Here is a 20,746-nt window from a genome sequence, read left to right as displayed (position 1 = left end):
TCTTCCAGACCACTACTTTATTTTTACGGATAGTCTCAGTTCTGTCGAGGCTATCCGTTCCATTAGGCCGGTAAAGCACTTCTCGTATTTTCTCTTGAAAATACGAGAACTGCTTAGTGCTTTATCCGTGCGCTCTTTCATCACCACCTTCGCGTGGGTCCCTTCGCATTGCTCAATTTTGGGCAATGAGAAGGCGGATTCACTTGCGAAGGTGGGCGCTATGGAAGGCGACATTTATGATCGACAGATCGCCTATAGTGAATTTTTCTCTATTTATCGTCAGCAGTCGCTCGTTAGCTGGCAACATCAATGGAGTGAAGGGAGCTTGGGACGATGGCTACATTCAATTATCCCTAAGGTGTCGAAGTTTGCATGGTTCAAAGGGTTGGACTTGAGTCGAGACTTCATACGCGTGATGTCTCGTCTCATGTCCAATCACTATTGTCTAAACGCTCACTTGTTCCGTGTGGGGTTGGGAGACAGCAATCTCTGTGAATGTGGACAAGGTTACCAGGACGCTGATCACATCCTTTGGTCTTGTGTGGAGTATCGTGGAGTCAGATCACATTTTTATGATTCCCTTCGGGCTCGAGGTAGACAACCTAATGTTCCAGTTCGGGATATTTTGGCTAGACGCGATCTGGAGTTTATGAAACTCATATATGTTTACTTTAAGGATATTAACCTTAGATTGTAAGTTTGATTAACCTGTGTTTAGTTTGTGTTTTGTACGTCCGGGGGTTTTTTTTTCAATGTTTGTTTTCAAGATGAATAGAAATAATTTCATGCTTTAGGATTAATTAAATAGTTATATCGTAAACCACATTTAAAACCTCCTTCTTCCCTTTTCCCATCCAAAAAATTGTAAATCTCCACTAACCTCGAGACGACCGCGAGTACTCGGTCCAGTTCCTTTAACTTTAAATATAAGACAGTAACAATGTATAACGCAAAGGATAACTCGGCTCTGTAAAGTTTATTCGATTGAGCCTGTACAAATAAAGTAATTACAAAAAAGAAAAATCATATTATGTGATAAAACTTTGGACTTTGATAATTAAAAATATGAAAACAACATCAAGTCAGTTTGTCCCATCAAGCAACATAGTCGCATATCAGTCCCATCCTGAAATTCAATCGTCTATAATTTAAGTTCAAGTTTTGCTTTTCGAATAGACGTATTTTTCTCTAATTTAATAAAACATGCAAGCTTCATGCAACAGATTTTGACATGAATAAATGATCAATAAATTAACTATGATTTTTCAAATATTTATATGGGAGTTGCACTTCGTAACTTCGACTGCCATTTTCTCAATGTCTACTTTTTTTCATATGGGACTGATATGCGATTAAAGACAGTAATCTTAACTTAACTATTCTCAACTAAGCTACACTAAAGTAAACGAAACTAAACTAAACTATACTAAACTAAACTTACCTAAAAACCCCACTCTAAACTAAACTATACTAAACTAATCGAAACTAAACTTTACTAAACTAAACTGAACTAAACTATAGAACTCAACTCGGAAGTCCCTTGAATTATCTAAAAAATTCCTTTGGAATTCTGCTCTAAATTACTTTGAAACTATCCCCAAAATTAACTTGGAATTCCCCTCAGGATTCAGTTAGAAATGTTCTCTGAATTACCATTGAATTCTTTTCGGAATTGCGATAATCTCTACTTCAAATTTATCTTGAAAGTCCTGTCAGAATAGTCTTTAAATTTTACTCAAAATTGTGATAGAACTGTCACCAGAATTTTCCTGGAATTCCTTTGGAATGCTCTCAGATTGATTTTTAGTTCTTCTCTCGACATATGCTTGAAATTATCCGCATTCCGTTGATTCTTTTATTTTTTTTTCAATGAATGCCCTCCAGGAAATAACCTTGCAATTCTCCTCAGGATTAATTTGGGATTCCCTCCCGGAGAGTTCCCTTTAGATTTGCCTTTTCCAAAACAAAAATCCCAAGGAATGCTTACGAACAGGCCTGTCATGGTGGTTAATCATGGTTACTCCATGAGTAGCCAGCTCCGAAAACCGGTTATTTTTATTCATATTCTTTAATTAACACTAACTGTTAACTAACTTTAATTAACACGAACATATCAATCTCTTATAAAAGCTACCCACCATAATGTATAAGGGTATTTTTGGATTACTATGCGCTCATATGAGCAAAATTGTGCAAACATACAACATGGGAAATGTTCTTTCTACATCTAGATTCAATTTGCACCTTTAAATGTGGCATGAAAATGTTTCAAACTCAAAAACAAACGATTGATAAAAAAACTGCTTACATAGGGGAAATGGATATAATGTCGGCCTAAATGCCCCTAATTTGGGCCCATACATAAATTCAGCAATTGACTAAATTCTCAATAGCGACCAAAAATATCCATTCGTTCGCGGTCATCTAGATAAAATTGATAGATAGCAGATTTTCAGCGATGGGCCCAATCTTAGATCCATTTCCCCTATGTGCCTTAAAATATGTAGGCGCAAAAGATATAAAATTTGATGTACCCAACAGGTACAAATAGTTTGGTTTCATATGGACCAACTCATGTGTATGTGCGGTCAAATTTCCGATAGCTTCCGGACAGTTCAAAGATATCTGGACAATTCACTTCTGTGCAGAACACCGAGCCTCAGGACAGATCCATTAATTTCAGAAAAACTGCAAAACCCTTTCAGTAAACCTTGGGGCAGGTCTCAAAACTTCATGGCAGTTTACGAATATCAGGAAAAAAAAAAACTTTATGTTGCGTATCTCTTCATTTTCTGCTTTCCTTTATTAAACGTCGGTCTCTGTTCCGCAATCTAGTGCCAATCACCGACGGACATCGATTACCATCAATTGACGGCAATCGAATGTGCAGGAAGGCAGCTTCCACACCTGCGTAGGATATCGCATCCATTCAACACATATGGACCGGGACCAACGGCTTTTTATGCCTCAGAAAAATCCCACCAACCTCGGCTAGGATTGAACCCAGGCCCATTGGGAACTTAGCGAAGTTCAGAAATATTTTGCGCAGATCTTATAAAATCAGGAAGCACGTTAAACCTAAGGATATTCTAGAATTTTGGGGAAGTTTTAAGATGTTGAAGAATTAGATTCGATAATTTAAGGGCAGTTCCATTAACTTTAGAAATTTTTTGAGTATTTCATTGAGGATCTAAGACTTACATTTATTATATCGTTCTTATTTCAGGAAAATAGTGGGAACCTTTGGAATGTTCCGGAAATATCAGAGATGTCTAAATTATAGCAGGAAGGTTACGACATTCTAGGAATAGCGGCGCTGGTGGCGTAGTGGTAAACGTGATTGTCTTTCACCTCAGCAGGTCTGGGTTCAATCCCAGTTGGCGCCGTACCCTCCGTACTCTTTGACTGTCCAGAGGACTCCCGTCTATGCAGATCTAAACGATGCTGTACCGATGTCACATCCAAAGACAGTTTTGATCCCATGAGACGACCCTGATTTTTTTATGCGTGGATTGTCACCACGTTAGAGTCACTGTGTCGAAAACGCTTGGCTGAATCAGAATCGGGAGTGAGCAAAGATATGATAGCCAGACGACGTGCCTCTTCAGGATTGACTTCATTTTAAATTCAACGTTTTAATCGCTTTACCCCAGCCCCACTTAGAGGCTTCGCCTACATACTCGTAATTTATAATAACTCTCAGAAATGACTGTCTTAAGGAAATACCTATCATAGATAACCCGATCATAGATATCTCACTCCGATACTAGTAGGAACCTTGAGTGTGATGCGAGAATGATCAATCACTGCTTCGTAAGACTTTTCAGTGATCATGATTTTCATCACTTTTCGTAACATATCACAACACCCAAATACATGTTCTTGTGTTCAAGTATCGTTTCATAAAGTAGAAAATAGTTTGACTCAACATTAGTCATTTACCCTTGCAATCATAGATTACATTTTCTGAAGCGACACATGTAACCAATACTGCTACTCAATCCGATAATTCCTCTGAATCAACCGAATACGTCACTGAAGCTATCAAAAATAAATAAACTTAAGAATACATCCGCTCTACTGCAACACCGACACTTATCGGGAATCACTTAGCGATTTGTCCACTCCAGTATAAAAGCAGTTAGCTGACCAAGCTTATGACAATAGCCAACAGTAAGTTCTCCAGAAGTGTTCTGATTTCTGTGTAGCAATCCAAACGTGGACATGAAAGGTATCTATCGACTTCTGTTGGATGATCTTAACCATAGATTCAAAGTTATTTTAATCCTCTTGCAGTTCAATTGTGTCTTGCAGTCCTTCTGAACGTAGTGATTCACCACGCTTCCACAAGCTCCCCGTGTTTTCCGGAAAACGGACCTGAAGATGCCGAATATCACCCTCATCCTACCGATTGCAGTAAATTCTTCACCTGCAATTGGGGTGCAGTAATTGAACAGCAATGTCCCCCCGGAACCTACTGGAACGATGCCATCAAAGCTTGCGATTTCGAAGCAAATGTCAACTGTGAACTGCAACCTGCTTCATCGACTCCGTCCTCAAGTTCCACAGCGGCTGCCGTTTCCGTTGCTGGAAAGTGTCCCGAGGAGTACGATCCAAGTCACGAAATCTTTCTTCCCCATGTCGATTGCTCCAAGTTTTACATCTGTACCCAGCACGGTGCTGTAGAGCAGAGCTGCCCATCCGGGCTGCACTGGAATCAGAATGCGAACGTTTGCGATTGGCCTCAGGCTGCAGGTTGCACAGCCGGGACTATCAATCCACTAACGACAACTACGGAGCTACCTCCGGCCATCAGTACGACCAGTGCAGCTCCCTCGACCCCGGTTGGAAAGTGCCCCGAAGTGTACGATCCCAACGATGAAGTTTTCCTTCCGCATGCGGATTGCACCAAGTACTATCTCTGCACCTGGAATGGCCGACCAGAGGAGCAGAGCTGTCCACCCGGTCTGCATTGGAACGCTAGCGCCAATCAGTGTGACTGGCCAGCGCTGGCAGGATGTCATGGTACATATCTCGCTGTGAAGGGTAGCGAGTTAACACCACTGGTACTGAACTGGGAAGAATTTTTAAGCTCAATGCGTCATCGGCTCAAGTGATGTGAGCTGTGTGAGTATTTTCGAGTACCCTCAAGTGGAATGATCGTGTGATTGTGGTAGATTGTGGATGTTTTTTTTTTAATTAAATGGAGTTGAATAATAATTGTGACTAGTAAGTAAAACAAAATTGTGTTTTAACGTAATTACTGAAATGATGATAATTCAATGGTAATCAAGGTGGTACAAGATCTCTTGAGAATTGGCCCGAATAACACTTCAGGATTTCAGTTTATCTGAGAACTACAGACTACAGTAGATTATTTGAAAACTTATGTTAACATTCCATCGCAATCACCAACTTTAAATCAACTTTAAACTCCTTAACATACGCAACATAGCTAATTTATATTTTTTAAACGATCTGAACCATGGTTGTATTTGCCACTCTACAGTTGCTTTGATTACATCGAACCTCTTAAAGAATCCCATGTGAAGAGCTTGTGAAGTAGGATTAGCGATTTTCTGTAAATTTTGTTATGATTGCTTCTCTTTTGACTGATACGCGTATCTCGTCCAATGTGTAGACTTCCTGGTGGACTGGGTGGCTGGGTTCGATACCTGGAGGTGCCACACAATATACCAATGCAAAAATGGTACCAGGCATCGAAAGCTCTCTATTGAGCACGTAATAAGCTAATATGCGATTAGCTTGAAATGCGAAGATGGACAAACTTAGATGAGCAAATTCTGTGGACTTCTAGTGCAATTTCGGAAGACTATTGGTACAGGCCAATAAGAGCAGATTTACGGGCTATCCATAAGCCACGTAGACTATTTAATGGGAGGGGAAAATCTAAAATATCTTTAAAACTGTGTTCGTAGTTTATGGACAGCCACTCATCGCTCAATTTCGAGGGCAGATTTAGTAGACTTGCAAGTTAATTCTGTCACCCTATACAAATCTAGATGCTATCTCGGGATGGTCAAAATAGGTCCAAACTTCTAGACAAGCAGAGTGATGAAAAATGGTGAGTGTTTTAAGGAAGATCTTCAGGATAAGTTACGAGAGTATCCACTACAAATGTAAAAAGTCATCTAGGCAAATTCAATGAACCCCAGAAAAAAAACTTCATGATTCTTCAGGCTTCAGTGCTGTGGTTATGGGTAGTCACGGGTAGGTGGTCGACGACTACTGCGCTCCTGGCAAACAACATCTAGGAAAAATTGAAAATGTATTGTTAAATTTTAAATTGCTTGCGCCCCTCGTAAATATGATCAGAGAAAAATGAGAAAAAATGTAAAATGCTGGCGCCCCTGCTAAACCTTTTCAGGTTAAAATTGATAAAAATCTTTAAATTATATACACGTTCAGAAAGACATTTAAAAAAATATTAAATTTGAAATGGCTTACGCCTCTGTTAAGCATGTTCAGCTAAAAAAAATATTGAACTAATTTAATTTAAAGTAGCTATCACTCTTGATATGCATGTTGAGGGAAATGGCTTGCGCCCCTGATAAACATGTTACGGAAACAATAAATCTTAAATGGTAAATGCGAGATGGCTTGTGCCAGTGATTGGGAAAAAAAGATGTTAAATAGTACCACTGAACTGTTAAGAAATTCATCCGGTTGAGGTTAACCATTAACGGTGCTAATCTTTAGTGGCGGAAGATAGAAATTTCAACATGATAATGCTTTCAAAATGCTTTCACGGTGGGCAAGAAGTTTGGAATCATATAAAAAAAAAAGCTCGAGATCACTTCGGAAAGCACTGATTCACTTGAGAATAGTTCGGAATCATTTTGAAAAGTACTGAATCGGTTCAATACAGTTTGGAATCACTTCGAAATGAACTGAATCACCTAAGAAAATAATTAAATCATTTCGGAAAGTAGTTAATCACTTCATAAAAGTAAGAAATCACTTTAGAAAAGCTTTCACTCACTTAGGAAATGTTTTCAATCACTTTCGAAAATCCTGCATCACGTCAGAATTTATTGTTTTATTTAAGAAATGTTCACAATCACTTCTGAGCGAACTGAATCGATTCAAAGCATTTTGGAATCAGTTCATAAAGTACTGAATCACTTTAGAAATGTTAAGAGTCACTTCACAAAGTACTGACGAACTTCAGAAAATATTGGAAATACTTAACAAAAAATCAAAATCACTTTGGAACGTACTGAATCATTGCGGAAAGTTCACTTCGGAAATAATTGAATCACTTTGGAATGCACTGAATCATTTAAAAAAATGTTCGGAATCACTTCGGAAAATAGCGAATATCTTCAGGAATTATCGGAAAGTACTGAATTCATTTTTTATTGAACACCCGTTAGTAGGGCTTGAACCGAAATGTTGTTGCCTTGGTGGTTGGATTCAGCTGAAGTCACGTGATAGCACCGACAAACCGACATAAATGACCAATAAGAATCGCATTCTCCTTTCGCATACAAGGTTCAAACAATGCGCATAGCAGTGAAAAAATAGTATATTGCTCTTGAACAATCCAATCTTGATCAGTGGTGTTGAGTACTTGGCACTGATGAAGTCTGCACGTAGTAGACGAAATACGCGTATCTGTCTAAAGATAAGCAATTATAACGGAATTAAAAGGAAATAAACCAACACACTCAAAGCTTTTCATAAAAGTATATTGCTGTTTTTGTCCTTGTACTTGGCTTGTACTCCAACAGTGCTGCCAGCCATTGTGCTGGCACCATCAAAACATACTGCCATCACCTGCTCGCAAGAAATCTTTATCGCTGTCAGGACCTCAGCAATGGTATTGAAGATGGTCGTCGCGTCTGTTTTCAACACCCCTTCTCACACACACGAATGTTTCCGTCGGCCGATCATTATCAATATACCTGATGACAATCGCAAACTGCTTGTGGTGGCCACAATCGCTCGTCTCATCTGCAATGATTTCCACTGGTTAAACAGCTGTAATTTTTTAACTACGGTAACAAATGACTTGAGAAGATTCCTCGACGAATTCTTAGGTAGACAACAATAGACCAAGGTTCAATGGCAAACTAATACTGACTTTGCAATAAGGGAATCCAAAAGCTGTCTTTAAACTTTGTACAGTTGCAAAAAACTCCATCCTCAGAATTCCTTGAGGTTCTTTTCGAAATTTTTAGAACTCTTTGAGCTCTTTTGAAGTTCTTCTCAGAAGTCCTCTGGAATTATTTTTAGAACTCTTATTGACTTTTACTCAGAACACCTTGGAACTAAAACTGTCTTAGAGTTTCAGAAGAATTTCCTCTGTACTATCCAGAAATTATTCCCGGAATGAGCTAGAAATTATCGATACTCCCTTGAAATTTTTCTCAAAATCCTTTTGAAATTTCATTCAAAATTTCGTTCACTAGAAATTATTCGCAGAATTTCTTGGAATACTCCCCAGAAATTCTTTGGAACTTTCCTCAGCAATCAATATCCTAGAGCTTCTTCTCGGATTTTTTTAGAACTCGAACACCTTGGAACTGAAATTCATTTAGAGTTTCAGAAATTTTTCCCGGAATGAGCTAGAAATATTCCTCGGTATTCGCTTAAAATTTTGCTTAAAATCCTTTTGAAATTTTACTCAAAACTTGATTTTTTCGCCCCTCCATGCAGTAGATTGTTGCAAATCTTACACCAGAAATTTGCAATACAAACTTGCTTCCTGAAAATTTTACACCTGAAAATTTCAATTGACCAGAACGATGCAAATTTTCCACCGTTAATGTTCAATAAAAATTGCTTATCCAATCTTCTAATTGGTGCAGATTTCCTTTTTCCATTTTCCACCAGACGTTTTCAATATAGCTTGCTTCTCCTATCATCGGAATGTTGCAGGTTTTCCACCGAATAAAGTTTGCCTTTTATTTTCAGATTTTTCATCATAAATTTTCAGAAAGGCAGCTTCCCTCCAATGATCAGAATGGTGCAAATTTTACACTAGAAATTATTATTAAATTTTTTTTCTCTATTCAGCAAAAGGATGCAAATTTTACACCAACAATTTTCAGAAAAGCTTGCCCATTCGTTCACCAGAACGGTGCAGATTTTCCACCAGAAATTTGCAATATAGCTTAATTTTAAATAAAGCTTGTACCTTCGATTACCCGACCAGTGCAAGTTTTCCACCAGAAATTTTCTGTCCATTTAATTTATCAGAGCGATGCAAATTTTGCACCAGAAAATTTCAATAAAGCATGCTCCTCCATTCACCAGAACGGTGCACCAAAAATTATCAGTGAAGTTTGTTTCACCGTGCACCTTTGTGGTGCAATTTTCAGACTTTGCCTCTTCGTGCAATTTTCCACCATAAATTTTCAATAAAGCTTGAATTCATCAGAACGATGCAAATTACGCACCAGAAAAATTAATAAACCTTGCTTCTACATTCACCACAGTGTTGCGAACTTTCCACCAGAAATTTTCAGTTAAATGTCCACCTCAAATTTTTTGGCGTGATTCAATTTTTCCACTAGAGTTATTAATTTTGATTAGTTCCTTCATGATGATATTTTTACACCAGAAATATTCAATTAAAAGCTGTTTCTTCGATTTACCGCCACGAAGTGTAATTTTTTCAACCTTAATTTTACTCTGTTCTTTTAACCCTCGTTGAACCACCTTGAAAAAAAAAACAACACCAGAAATTTTTTGTATACTCGTCTCTTCATGCACCTTTGTGGAGCAATTTTCAGGCATCATCTCATAGAAAATGATGCTATAAAAGATTTTCAGTGCCCTTATATTATGAAATGAAGTTATATTACCTTCAAATCAAGTTATCAATAAATCAAGTTATTTTAAATCATGATTTTGTAAATGTGGAAATAAAAATCTTATCTATAAAAGTGGGGGGGGGGGGGCAATTGCCCCACCTTGCCCCACCCTGTGCACGCCAGTGCTTTGTATTAATTGAATCCCTTCAGAAAATATTTAATCATTTCTGAACAATTGTAATCACTTGGGGAGCACAGAATCATTAAAAAAAATCTCTTCTGAAAGTACTGAAACCATTTAGAAAATCTCGGAATCAGTTTTAAAACTACTGAATTACTAAGGAAAAGCTTCAGAAAGTACTGAATCACTTCAGATAGTACGGACATAATTTAGCATGAGAATGATTAACCGCTCGTGGTTGCTACTCCGTTATTACCAGATCACCTGAAGCTTGTATCTGCAATGTGTAAAAACTGGTGATCTCATACTTTACGATAGGCAATAACAGCGCCGGCCGCGTTCGAATGTATGTCAATTTGGGAATGGATAGGAATGTGTTGACGTGATTATCGCTTTGTTGGAAACCGAGAAATTCTCCTCACTTTCACGAATTTTTCAATATTCAACGGGACTCACTTAAGGGGGAGTGCACTTTGATTTTTCAAAAAAAAAATCATTTTTTTTGCTTAAAATGTTCCTTGGGATGTATACTTCAATTTAGAAAAGACTCCAAGTCCGCCAGAATATTCCTTACCGCTTTACGGAACGATTTCCTAAAACATGTACCGGCGCGCTGAGGGAGCAATTTTATCTTTAAAGGCGTTTATCTCGAAACGGGGTTTTTCAAACTGGCGTGGGAAATAACTCTAACCAGTTATCATCAAATTTGGATATCGCCTAGGTTTTCTTGTTCAGAATTAAATTTTGCTTAGAAATACGTATCCACATTTTCGATTTTGTCAAAAATGGATTTTTAATCCACTATTTTGTAAGCATTTTTAGGGTGAAAAAATGGACTTATTTTTTCCTAAGGCCACAACTTTTGAAAAAATTAATTTAAAAACAAATCGGAATACTTATTTCTAACCCAAATTTCAATACTAATCAGGATTTTTGTTCGATTTATGTTCCAGGATCACATGGAGAGGAGTATTTTCCCACGCCGTTTTCCGACTTCCGCGCGAGGACGGCCACGGGGAGACGCCAAGCGAGTTCAAAAAAAAAATACAAATGGTAGTTCGAAGGATAACTAATAAATGGGTTATAACATATTTGCCCTCCCTGAGTGTTTTATTGCTTAAAAAAATTAACGAAAATGCCTTACTTTTTGGACGTTCAAAGTGTACTACCAACAATCAATACGAAACTAACGATTTTAAATTGACTCACCACTTTAGTAGCCTATTGGTCCCAAGCAAACGATTAACGTACCCTATTCTAGTTGAAATTCTATTACTACACTATGTTTGTTTTGATTCGCTATGAAAGTTTGACAGATAACATCAGGGGTGTGTGGATTCATGCAGAACATGCAGGGGTGAGTGAAATAGCTTGGGACTGCTTGGGACCGTTGTTCTGGTACTGAGTGAGCCAAAAATAATAATGATTTTCTTCGGGACCCACTGGTCTTAGAGTTACCTCTATGGTGCTACCCCCTTAAGAGAGTATTAATTCTCATCGCTAAGCCATATTAGTACTCAATTGTGAAACATCGATTTTGGCAACATACATGTAGTACAGTCATCTCTTCATAACTCAATGTCCACTAGCTTGATATATATATTGATATATATTGATATATATTGACTGTTATTCCATAACTCGATGGTCTCTTTAATATCGAGTTGTAGGTAGTGCACTGTAGTTATGTTTCCGAAAACGAGATCTATCTGTACTGACATCACATTATATGAGGAAAGTTTGGAATCCTTTGGAAAAGTTCAGAATTATTTCAGAAAGTGCTGAATAGCGTTAGAAAAGTTTAGGACCACTTTTGAAAGTACTGGACCATGGACCATTTTAAATCACTTCGGAAAAAATTGGAAACACTGGATCCGTGTATTCAGGTCATAAAATATTGAATTGCTTCAGAAAAGCTACAGTTCGGTAGGGAAAATGATGAATCGTTGGGAACGTCTTAAACAAAAACATGATACAAAAAATATCATCGGTATCTGGTAACATTAATTGTAACAGCACAAACATCTCTGGTTGTTATTTCAAAGATTTGCGTACCTACGATTGCGCTATTGACATGCTCACATGCTCGCGGAATTTGGCATTCCACTTTTGCCAAAAGTAGCAAACGTTGGGTTCACGAGATTTGCTAGATGAAAGTTTCCGTTACGACATGGAATGCTCCATTTTGCATCAATTTACTCACTTAGAAATACCTAATCTCACACGTGACGGAATCCATCTTTGACATAAAGGATGAGACGTAAACGAACATGTCATGTAAAATTAAGTGCTCCGAGACTGAAAAGTTCTTTTATCGTCGAAAAGTACGTTTGATTGAGCTGAATTTAGCGTCTGTTTTGACTAAATTTTATGTCAAAATTGACACTCGTATATGTCAGCCTCAAAGCACCTACATTTACATGATTTTTTTCTAAGTGTGTAGCTTTGGAAACTTTGTTTTGCTCACGAATGTTTATGAAATTTTTTAGAAATTGTTCAAGGTTTTTCCTGAAATTTTGAGAAAGTTTAGGATGATATAAGATAAATAAAAAAACGAAAATTATTGTGCATGGAAAGAGTTGGCGGAATTTTTGTAAATTAATCATAAATTCAAAAAGGTAGATGTTCAAGAAACATTTGAGCCACTTTCGCCCCTTGGCGTTTTGTTATGTGGCAAATGCCATATTCGCCACCTGTAGAGTACGGTGCTGCTCATCATGCAGTGACAACAAGCTGAACGGAAACTTGATCTCAATTGTTCTGTGATATAGGGAGCTCGTTGGCCTTGTGACGACCGATTTTGCTTACTGAGCAGAAGACCGTGGATTCAATCCAACGCTCATTCGCGCTTATGAATCGTTAGGACATCAATTCAGCATATCGTTTACGAAAACAATCCCAGATCTTTTATACAACATCGCAATGATTTCTGGAGGAAGTGCAGAGGTGTTCTCGGTTTTCATTAAAGCGAGTATGATGTCAACATATTCCTACACATGCTCTTCTTGATCAGCAATCGGACGCGGCTGGCGCTGGTATTGCTTAGCTTTAGATCACCAGTATTTACACATTGGGGATGATTGCTAGTCCCAAGCATCGTCTAAAGGTTCTCTGTGTAATTATAGCCGATCTGCCCTGATATTTTCTTAAATAAAAAAAATAAACTGAACATCATTGAAGTAAATTTGTATCGAATATTGTTTCAATCGGAGTCATAGTCGGTCAATTTTGATCCAACTCCACAGCCCTGCACAGAACTATGTCCGTATCCATCGAGCCGGAACAACATCGCAATCTTGGAAATGTTGTATCAATTTATCCCGCGAAAACATAACAACCCTCGAACAACCTACATGACTGCCAGGAATCGGCCTCATCATAAACTCGGTTTCGTTTCATGCCATTAAAACGAAATGGCCATTCACCACCATATGTACCAAGCTACCAATTCGGTTCTGAGCTGTTTATTTTTTTATTTTTATTTTTGGCTTCCATCCGCGGGCAGCTCCAGCTGGTTTGAATCTTGTACTGTGCCTACAACTGTAGCAATTTTTTCGTTCCAGCCTGACGATAACGAGATTACTTTGTACCCTATACCTAGGACTTCACCCGGCGAAATCCCATTTCATACAAATAAATACATTCGCTGAAGTTATCGTTCCCCGGCGCATGGTACAATTGGGTTGATTTGCTGGTGGCAGCAGCAGCAGCAGCAGCAGTAATTGCTTGCCAACAGTTGCAGCCACAGTTTTGCAATTAATCGCCGTCAACGCTGGCTGACTGACTGGTTGATTCTACACGGTCTCAAGGGTGGCATTTAAGGCTGCCGATGCCGAGGTGGGTAATTGCTTTTAGATTGGAAATTAACTTCCGGAAGCTAATTTAGCTTACTTTGTTGCCGGCAGATGGAGGGATGGAGTTTCCCTTAAAAGTGCGTCGATTAGATCATCGGAAACCATCTTTACCATATTCGGGAGGGAAAAAGAATTTAATCCTTATTTTTCACCGACCAGATTTTTATCCGGTGGCTTGAGTACCAAACTATGCATAAACGGTAAACAACCAAACCAGGGAAGAATCCACTTCCGCTGTTTTTTTTTGCAGGGTTGTTCATCCACCTGGTGCTCCCAAAATGGAATCTTGGTTTTGGTGAGCAAACATTACACAGTGCGGTAGAGCTGCTTTCGCCAGGTATAATCTTATTAGAATAACTAGTTTTCCGGAAGCGGCGTTCAAGGACATGGGCACAACGACGGGACTGAGTGACCCTCAAACCTGGAAACACCGCTGAAATGTATAAAAATAACTAAAGGGTCAACTGCTGCCATTGGGCTTCCTGCTCGGGGCCGGAATCCACCGAATGGAACGAAGCATGATGTTATGGCACACAGCTTTACGGTGGTTCATAACGGAAAGTGGCAGCAAGGAAAAAAGCTTAACTCTGCCAGTAGTAGACTGCTGACTGCCACCGCTTCATAACCCGGATTCCAGGAAATACTCATCCGGCACAAGTACTCGTGTACAAGGTGGCACCCTCGCCGGGCGGGGCTAAAATAGCAACTTACCTTCTCAATTATGCAAACTAAATTGATTGTTGATCCCATATCCACGTGCAGCTCGCCGGAACCGAGTATGAACGCTTCGGGTACGACCACTTGCAGATTTACGAAATGTGAAATAACACCGGTCGGGGTTGATACCTGGAAGTAGAACAGAATGGTGTGTATGTGAGATAAAACCATATATTTTATGCTTCGTGGAACGACTACACTACTGGTCCGGGTGGATATTGCAATGCTGTAAAATGGTTATGCACCGAGAATATTGTGTTCGCAAGCATGAAGCTGCTGATAGAGTTTTTGCTTTGATTCGGAGCCTTGTGCCAGCAACATTTCATGAATTTTGATGATGTTGTTGTGCGTTACACGGGAACAGCTCCTCTACAGAAAATCTTGGAATTGGCGAACTAAATTTATAACCGACAAAATTCACCTTGAAGTCAACGGCGCTTGAAGGACCCATTGCAAATTGCATCGTAATGCAAGCTCATCGCTATTCCCGACGGGATTCATTCGGCACGAACAGTCACTGCAGCACACGAAATCCCAACCGCATCAACGAGTAATTCAACCGCATAAAACTCTAGCCCCCATCGTGCCCCACTGCTCCCATTTGAACCTAGAACTAGAGAGGGGGAAAGGCCCCTAATGAGACCACCCATTGGAACCCGGGCAGTTAACACGCGCGGTGCGGTGTGTCATCCCATCCATCCACAGCTCTAGCCCGCAAGCACGTTGGCCGCTCGGTGAACCGCAACCACGCCAAATCAGCAGAATTTGTACGGAAACCATTTTCGATACGGTTGAACTCTTCATTAGACGGGGACGTAAGCCGAGCCTATGTGGAACATCGGTGTGGGTGTGTGATGCTGATTAGAGATGGAATGATGCTGCACGGGCATCCAGCAGTGTATCAGGCTTTATCCCATGATACCAACATCACCACAACAGCCGCCCCGCTACCACCGGCGGAGGAAATGTGACTATTGAAAGTTAAGCTTTCACTGCCACGTTGCTCCGCGCGGCTTATGTAATCAAATTGAATTTATTGATGGGAGGATTAGATGAGAGGATTTTGCTTTTACGGGTCATTTAATGTAGGATTTTCGGTGGACTGATACGGATCGGTGAATAGAATTGTGTAGTTTACACGATTTTTGATGACAATGGATTAGGTCCTAAGTAACTCCCTTCGGCGAATTTATCTTTGCATACCATGAAACTATTATCTAACATCTTATCCGCCAATCTTTTGTGCCAAGTACTCAGGATATTCCATATTTTAGATGATGATGATAAATGAAAAATCTTCGAATTTATGAAAATGTATATTACCTGAAAGACCCATAGGGATAATTATACTTCGCCTGCTCTCTGAGAACAAATGAGATTCTGGACCATGGAAATATCTTTGCAATTTGGACTGCATTGGATTTTAAAGATTCAGTCAACATTTATAAGAACAGGGTTGTGAAAATTTCACAGGAATTTTTTGAATATTCAACTGGATCCATGGAAAATGTAATGGGAACCAATGCATTTCAGGGAAAAAATCTAATCTAGTTCTAGGAAGAACTCTAAAAGAGTTGTGACAAGAGTTTTAAGACAATTGTAGATATCATTTTTTGGGTAGGAGAGTTTGGTAAAGGAGATGATCAACCCAATTCGTGTAGCGGCGCCGGTGGTGTAGTGGTAAGCGTGATTGCCTCTCACCCCAGCAGGCCTGGGTTCAATCCCAGTCAGCGCCACCGGGATGTTCTGAGGCATAACATCTCTGATCACGCCAGGGAAGTAAAGCCGTTGGTCCCCGGTTCATGAGTTGATGGGTCGATAGGTAGGGTCCAGGTGTGGGAGCTGCCTTCCTGGCTTCGGTAGCATTGGTGCTCAGCACGGAAAATAAGATCGACGGAAAACAAATCAAGGAAAAACAAAACCCAATTCGTGTCTTCCTCAAAATTGACCTTTGCTCGCTTTCTACTCTCTATATACAATTTTCACACTGCCGTACTCTAACGGAACTATCATTTCTATACTTTCATCTCCTTATCTATCGTATACAAATTACCACTTTAGTCTGTTATTTGAAATTAGCATCTTCAACTATGTAAATCGTCAACTTCACGCAGAAGTAATACAAAAAAAAGTTAAAGTACAGCTTATTTATAAAGAGAGAGAGAGACGGATTAGTAATTTCCATTTCATTCCACTACCTTATTTGCTTATCCTAGACAGATACGCGTATTTCGTCTATAATGTGCAGACTTCTTCAGTGTCTTGTACTAATAATTGGTGTGTCCAGTCCACATTCATCAGGATACAGCTTATTTATTTTCCGCATTTATTTTTAAAAGTGAACTTTTCATACTGTCAAATTTCTCTTACATTAATTTTTCTAGACCATTTACATTTTGTCTAATGTATGCCATTCTGCTTTTTAACGCGATGTCCATCTGAGCAGCAATGTGATCTCGCATGCCAGTGACCGAGTCCGAGAGTAGAAATACCTTCTTCATCTCTTCCTCTATAGCGGCGCCGGTGGTGTATTTAGTGGTAAGCGTGATTTCCTATCACCCCAGCAGGCCTGGGTTCAATTCCAGTCGGCGCCGCCGGGATGTTCTGAGGCATAACATCTCTGATCACGTCTTCCTTCGGAAGGGAAGAACAGCCGTTGGTTCTCGGTTCATGAGCTGATGGGTCGAAAGGTAGGGTCCAGGTGTGGGAGCTGCCTCCCTGACGTTGGTAGCATTGGTGCTCAGGACGGGAAACAAGATCGACGGAAAACAAACCAATTAAAAATTATACTAACACCTGAAAACATGCTCGGTTTTTCTCCATTTGTTTACATTTTCCTAGTTTCGCCCTAATCACAATTTACTCCGGACTTTTCATTCTCGGAGCACTTAATTTTACATGACATGTTTGTTAACGTCTCATCCTTTATATCAAAGGAGGATTACGTAGTATTTACGTAGTTTATGAACCGCCCTCGAATGTAAATTCAAAAATTGTCACTAATGTTAGCGAGAATCAGTCTGATCGCAAATTAGACAAGGCTACGTTGTTAAATAACTCATTTTTAAAGGTGATGTGCAAATTTTGCAAGTGTGAGTTTTCGGAATTACGACACCGCTTAAAGAATTAAAAATTATAGCCGTCCGGCAGCGAATTCCGGGGATTCTCCAGGGAAGGCATCCGTCCGGGTTTATGCACAGCCCTCCCACCGACCACGTGTGTGTATGTGAGGATTATAGTATAACCATTTTTGCGGTGCGAAAATTTTCAATTAAAGAGATAACCGCATAAATTAATTCACACCAGAATGGTGTGGCGTGATGGATGGGTGTATGCATGACAGACACGTGCAGCATGACAGACACGTGCAGCCCCCTGTTGGAATGACACTAGGGAATGGCAACTTTATTCGACGTTTGTGGCGTGATGGGAAAGCTGATGGATTATACACTTTAAATTATTTAATCGAATTCGAAAGCTGAGAAAGTTGCACATTGAGAGTTGAACAGTCCCCCGAAAGCAATTCCTACTCGTGTTGCAGCAATTTGAATGCATGTCAACAGAATGCTTCTCAATTAAATAAAAGGAATGATCCCGACATTTACCACATGGAAAACCATCGTAGAAGATACGGTCTGCCCCATTCAGCAAACGGTACCAACCCAAAGGGATTAACTTGCAAACGAGAACACATTGCTCTCAATCAAACTGTCATCTAGGTTATGTTTTAGAGTAGAACCAGCTTCTTCCCTTTTGCCTTTCCCCCTTCTAACTAAAGCCGATTAGGACAGTCAACTTCAGTAGCCATAGTATTTAATAAATCAAAAGTCATTCCACAGTGTCTGTTGTAATCACTTAAAATAATTGGACTTTCATATCCTTTCATCCTCGGCTGCTGCTGCTGCCAACGTCGTAGCTTTTATGGAACTTGAATCATCTTACCAGCCATAGTCATAGTCATCACTGGCACAGGGCGGACGGAGACCAACTTATCTTTGTTCCTCCCAGTTACTTATTTACATTTGCCGGTGGAGAAGAAGCAAACAAACCAAGCGACAACATGGAGCTTTATACACGGTCGATGAGATCAACTCAATATTGAGAGGTTATGCACTCAAAATCTTTACAAAAAAAAAAACGTTTCTGCTCAAATATGAGGAAAATCAACAAAAAAATTATTCAGTCTAGGAGTATACTAAAAGACAACCTCTCTCGATTTTCCTCAAATTCGAAAAGTTTTTCATGGAAAATCGAGTAAAATTTTACTCAGTCTATCAGTAACCTACTTTTTTTTTTGCGAATTTGAGAGAACCAAGTTCAAAATTAAGTTGATTTAATCGGCCGTGTATCCGGGAATGTACGGTGGGGGTCCCGGGAGAAATTTACCAACAACACGGCAGAGTAACGCGATAAAAATGTTCTCGTCGTAGCACAGGAAGTAAATCTACTTCTCCGCACAGTGACAGTAGTGTAGTACACAACATTACAATCACTTGTTTGCTTGGGGGGGGGGGGGGGGGAGGGGGGGATTTTAGCTGTAAGACCCGCTCTGCGACAGGGCTTGTTAAAATGTAGGCATCCGCTATGGGACCGTTTCTCTTATCAGAAGCAGAATCCGAACTGATCTTTACAGAAATTTCAAATTGGATCCCTTGCAGTTTCAATGCTTAATAGTATGGAGTCCCCTAGATGCCTTTCGAGGCAGTTGCCAACGAACAACGAGAACATTTTCAATTTCTGCTTACCGGATTGAGCTCGTCACGTAATTAAGGAAACATTTCTTCTGCTTCTTCTTGTTTTTGATGCTGTTACAAGCTTTATCAGGGAAATGCAGAAATGATAAAAAAAAGCTCCAAATTATAACTTTGGCTGTTACAAACAAACATTTGTATGAAGTCAACTCTGAGAATTGAGGTTTGAAATTTGCGTTTTTCAAAAAAAAATCCCTGTTTCTTAGCTTATATCTAAACAACTATTTAAATTCAAAAAAAATCTTGTGATACCTGCAACTTTTATATTTTTTTCAGATTCCTTGTTGTCATGGCTTGTTTTGTTATTATTTTTAATTCTCTAAAACGATGATTTATAGCTTCATTGTGGTATTTAATCGACAAAATAATCAACCTAATTCAATGAAAAAATGGGAAAGTTATGACGAACACCTTTGTCGAAGCAAGTATGGGTCTATGTTGAAATATCACTGATATATTCACGATTTACTGAACGAGGAAAACACATTTTTGCAGGGTTTTTTTTAATTCTCGATATATTCTCAGTGGAAGGTTCCTTATCAACATAATAAGCCTAATTATTATTCTCAGGTGATTACTAATCAATGACAGATTTCCTTAGTTAATAATTTTGAAGTTTTATATTCTTAGCCACCGTCAATATTAGTTGTCGTTTTTCAGGATCAGTAGTTAGACCGTACTCGGACTTCTCTTGCCTATCCCAGTTGACATTCTTCCGGGTAATTTCAGTCTTGGTGTTTACATAACTTTGCTAGGCTACAGTTGCTAAGCAACAGCTGTGCACCGCCATCATGTTTTCAAAAATCCCAGATTAATCCACTTATCGGTGACAAGTGCCATTTTCGTGTAACACTAAATCGCTTCATTTCAAATTCTGATCACTATCGTTCCTCAAGGGAATCGAAGAGATGTGCTCCTGAACCCGAGCTGTTCAGTTCAGCAAAGTGAACTGATTTTTAAGATGAGCTTTTCAGCCCAGCTTGATTTCATCAATTATTTTCTTTTTTTTTCCTTTGGTTTGTTTTTTTCCGTCGATCTTGTTTTCCGTGCTGAGCACCAATGCTACCGACGTGCCAGGAAGGCAGCTCCCACACCTGGACCCTACCTATCGACCCATCAACTCATGAACCGGGGACCAACGGCTTTACTTCCCATCCGAAGGAAGGCGTGATCAGAGATGTTATGCCTCAGAACATCCCGGCGGCGCCAACTGGGATTGAACCCAGGCCTGCTGGGGTGAGAGGTAATCACGCTTACCACTACACCACCGGCGCCGTTAACAATTATTTTCAAATACAGTCAACGCTCCACAACTCGATGCCCAATAATTTGATATCGAGTTAAGGATCAAAACACAGACAAACAGACATTACTCTTAAAAGATAATTCTCCGAAAAAAAAACTGGTCAAACGTATTTTGCACGCACACTAGCACCCTCTATCATCCACATTCGCAAGCAT

At 39.5% G+C, this 20,746-nt stretch overlaps 2 protein-coding genes across 4 annotated transcripts in view; one reads left to right on the top strand and one right to left on the bottom strand.

Annotated features, from left to right (window-relative positions):
- The window catches only part of dpr12 (defective proboscis extension response 12), an 852,041-nt gene that overhangs the window by 98,980 nt on the left and 732,315 nt on the right, over positions 1-20,746 (bottom strand). For all 3 annotated transcript variants that reach the window (XM_065231890.1, XM_065231892.1, XM_065231891.1), the window contains exon 6: positions 14,529-14,663. In XM_065231890.1, the coding sequence (XP_065087962.1) occupies positions 14,529-14,663 (135 nt within the window). The remainder of the gene's footprint in view (positions 1-14,528; positions 14,664-20,746) is intronic.
- LOC135709513 (peritrophin-1-like) lies at positions 4,148-6,443 on the top strand. Its single transcript, XM_065231910.1, has 2 exons — positions 4,148-4,231; positions 4,297-6,443. The coding sequence occupies exons 1-2, from the start codon at positions 4,225-4,227 to the stop codon at positions 5,115-5,117; spliced, it is 828 nt and encodes a 275-aa protein (XP_065087982.1). The 5' UTR covers positions 4,148-4,224; the 3' UTR covers positions 5,118-6,443.

The sequence above is a fragment of the Ochlerotatus camptorhynchus genome, unplaced genomic scaffold (assembly GCF_037179485.1).
Source record: "Ochlerotatus camptorhynchus isolate MF236.1 unplaced genomic scaffold, CSIRO-AGI_Acam_v1.1 ptg000361l, whole genome shotgun sequence".
Lineage (NCBI taxonomy): Eukaryota > Metazoa > Arthropoda > Insecta > Diptera > Culicidae > Ochlerotatus > Ochlerotatus camptorhynchus.
The sequence above is the reverse complement of the archived record's forward strand: the minus strand, read 5'-3'. Positions and strand labels throughout refer to the sequence as shown.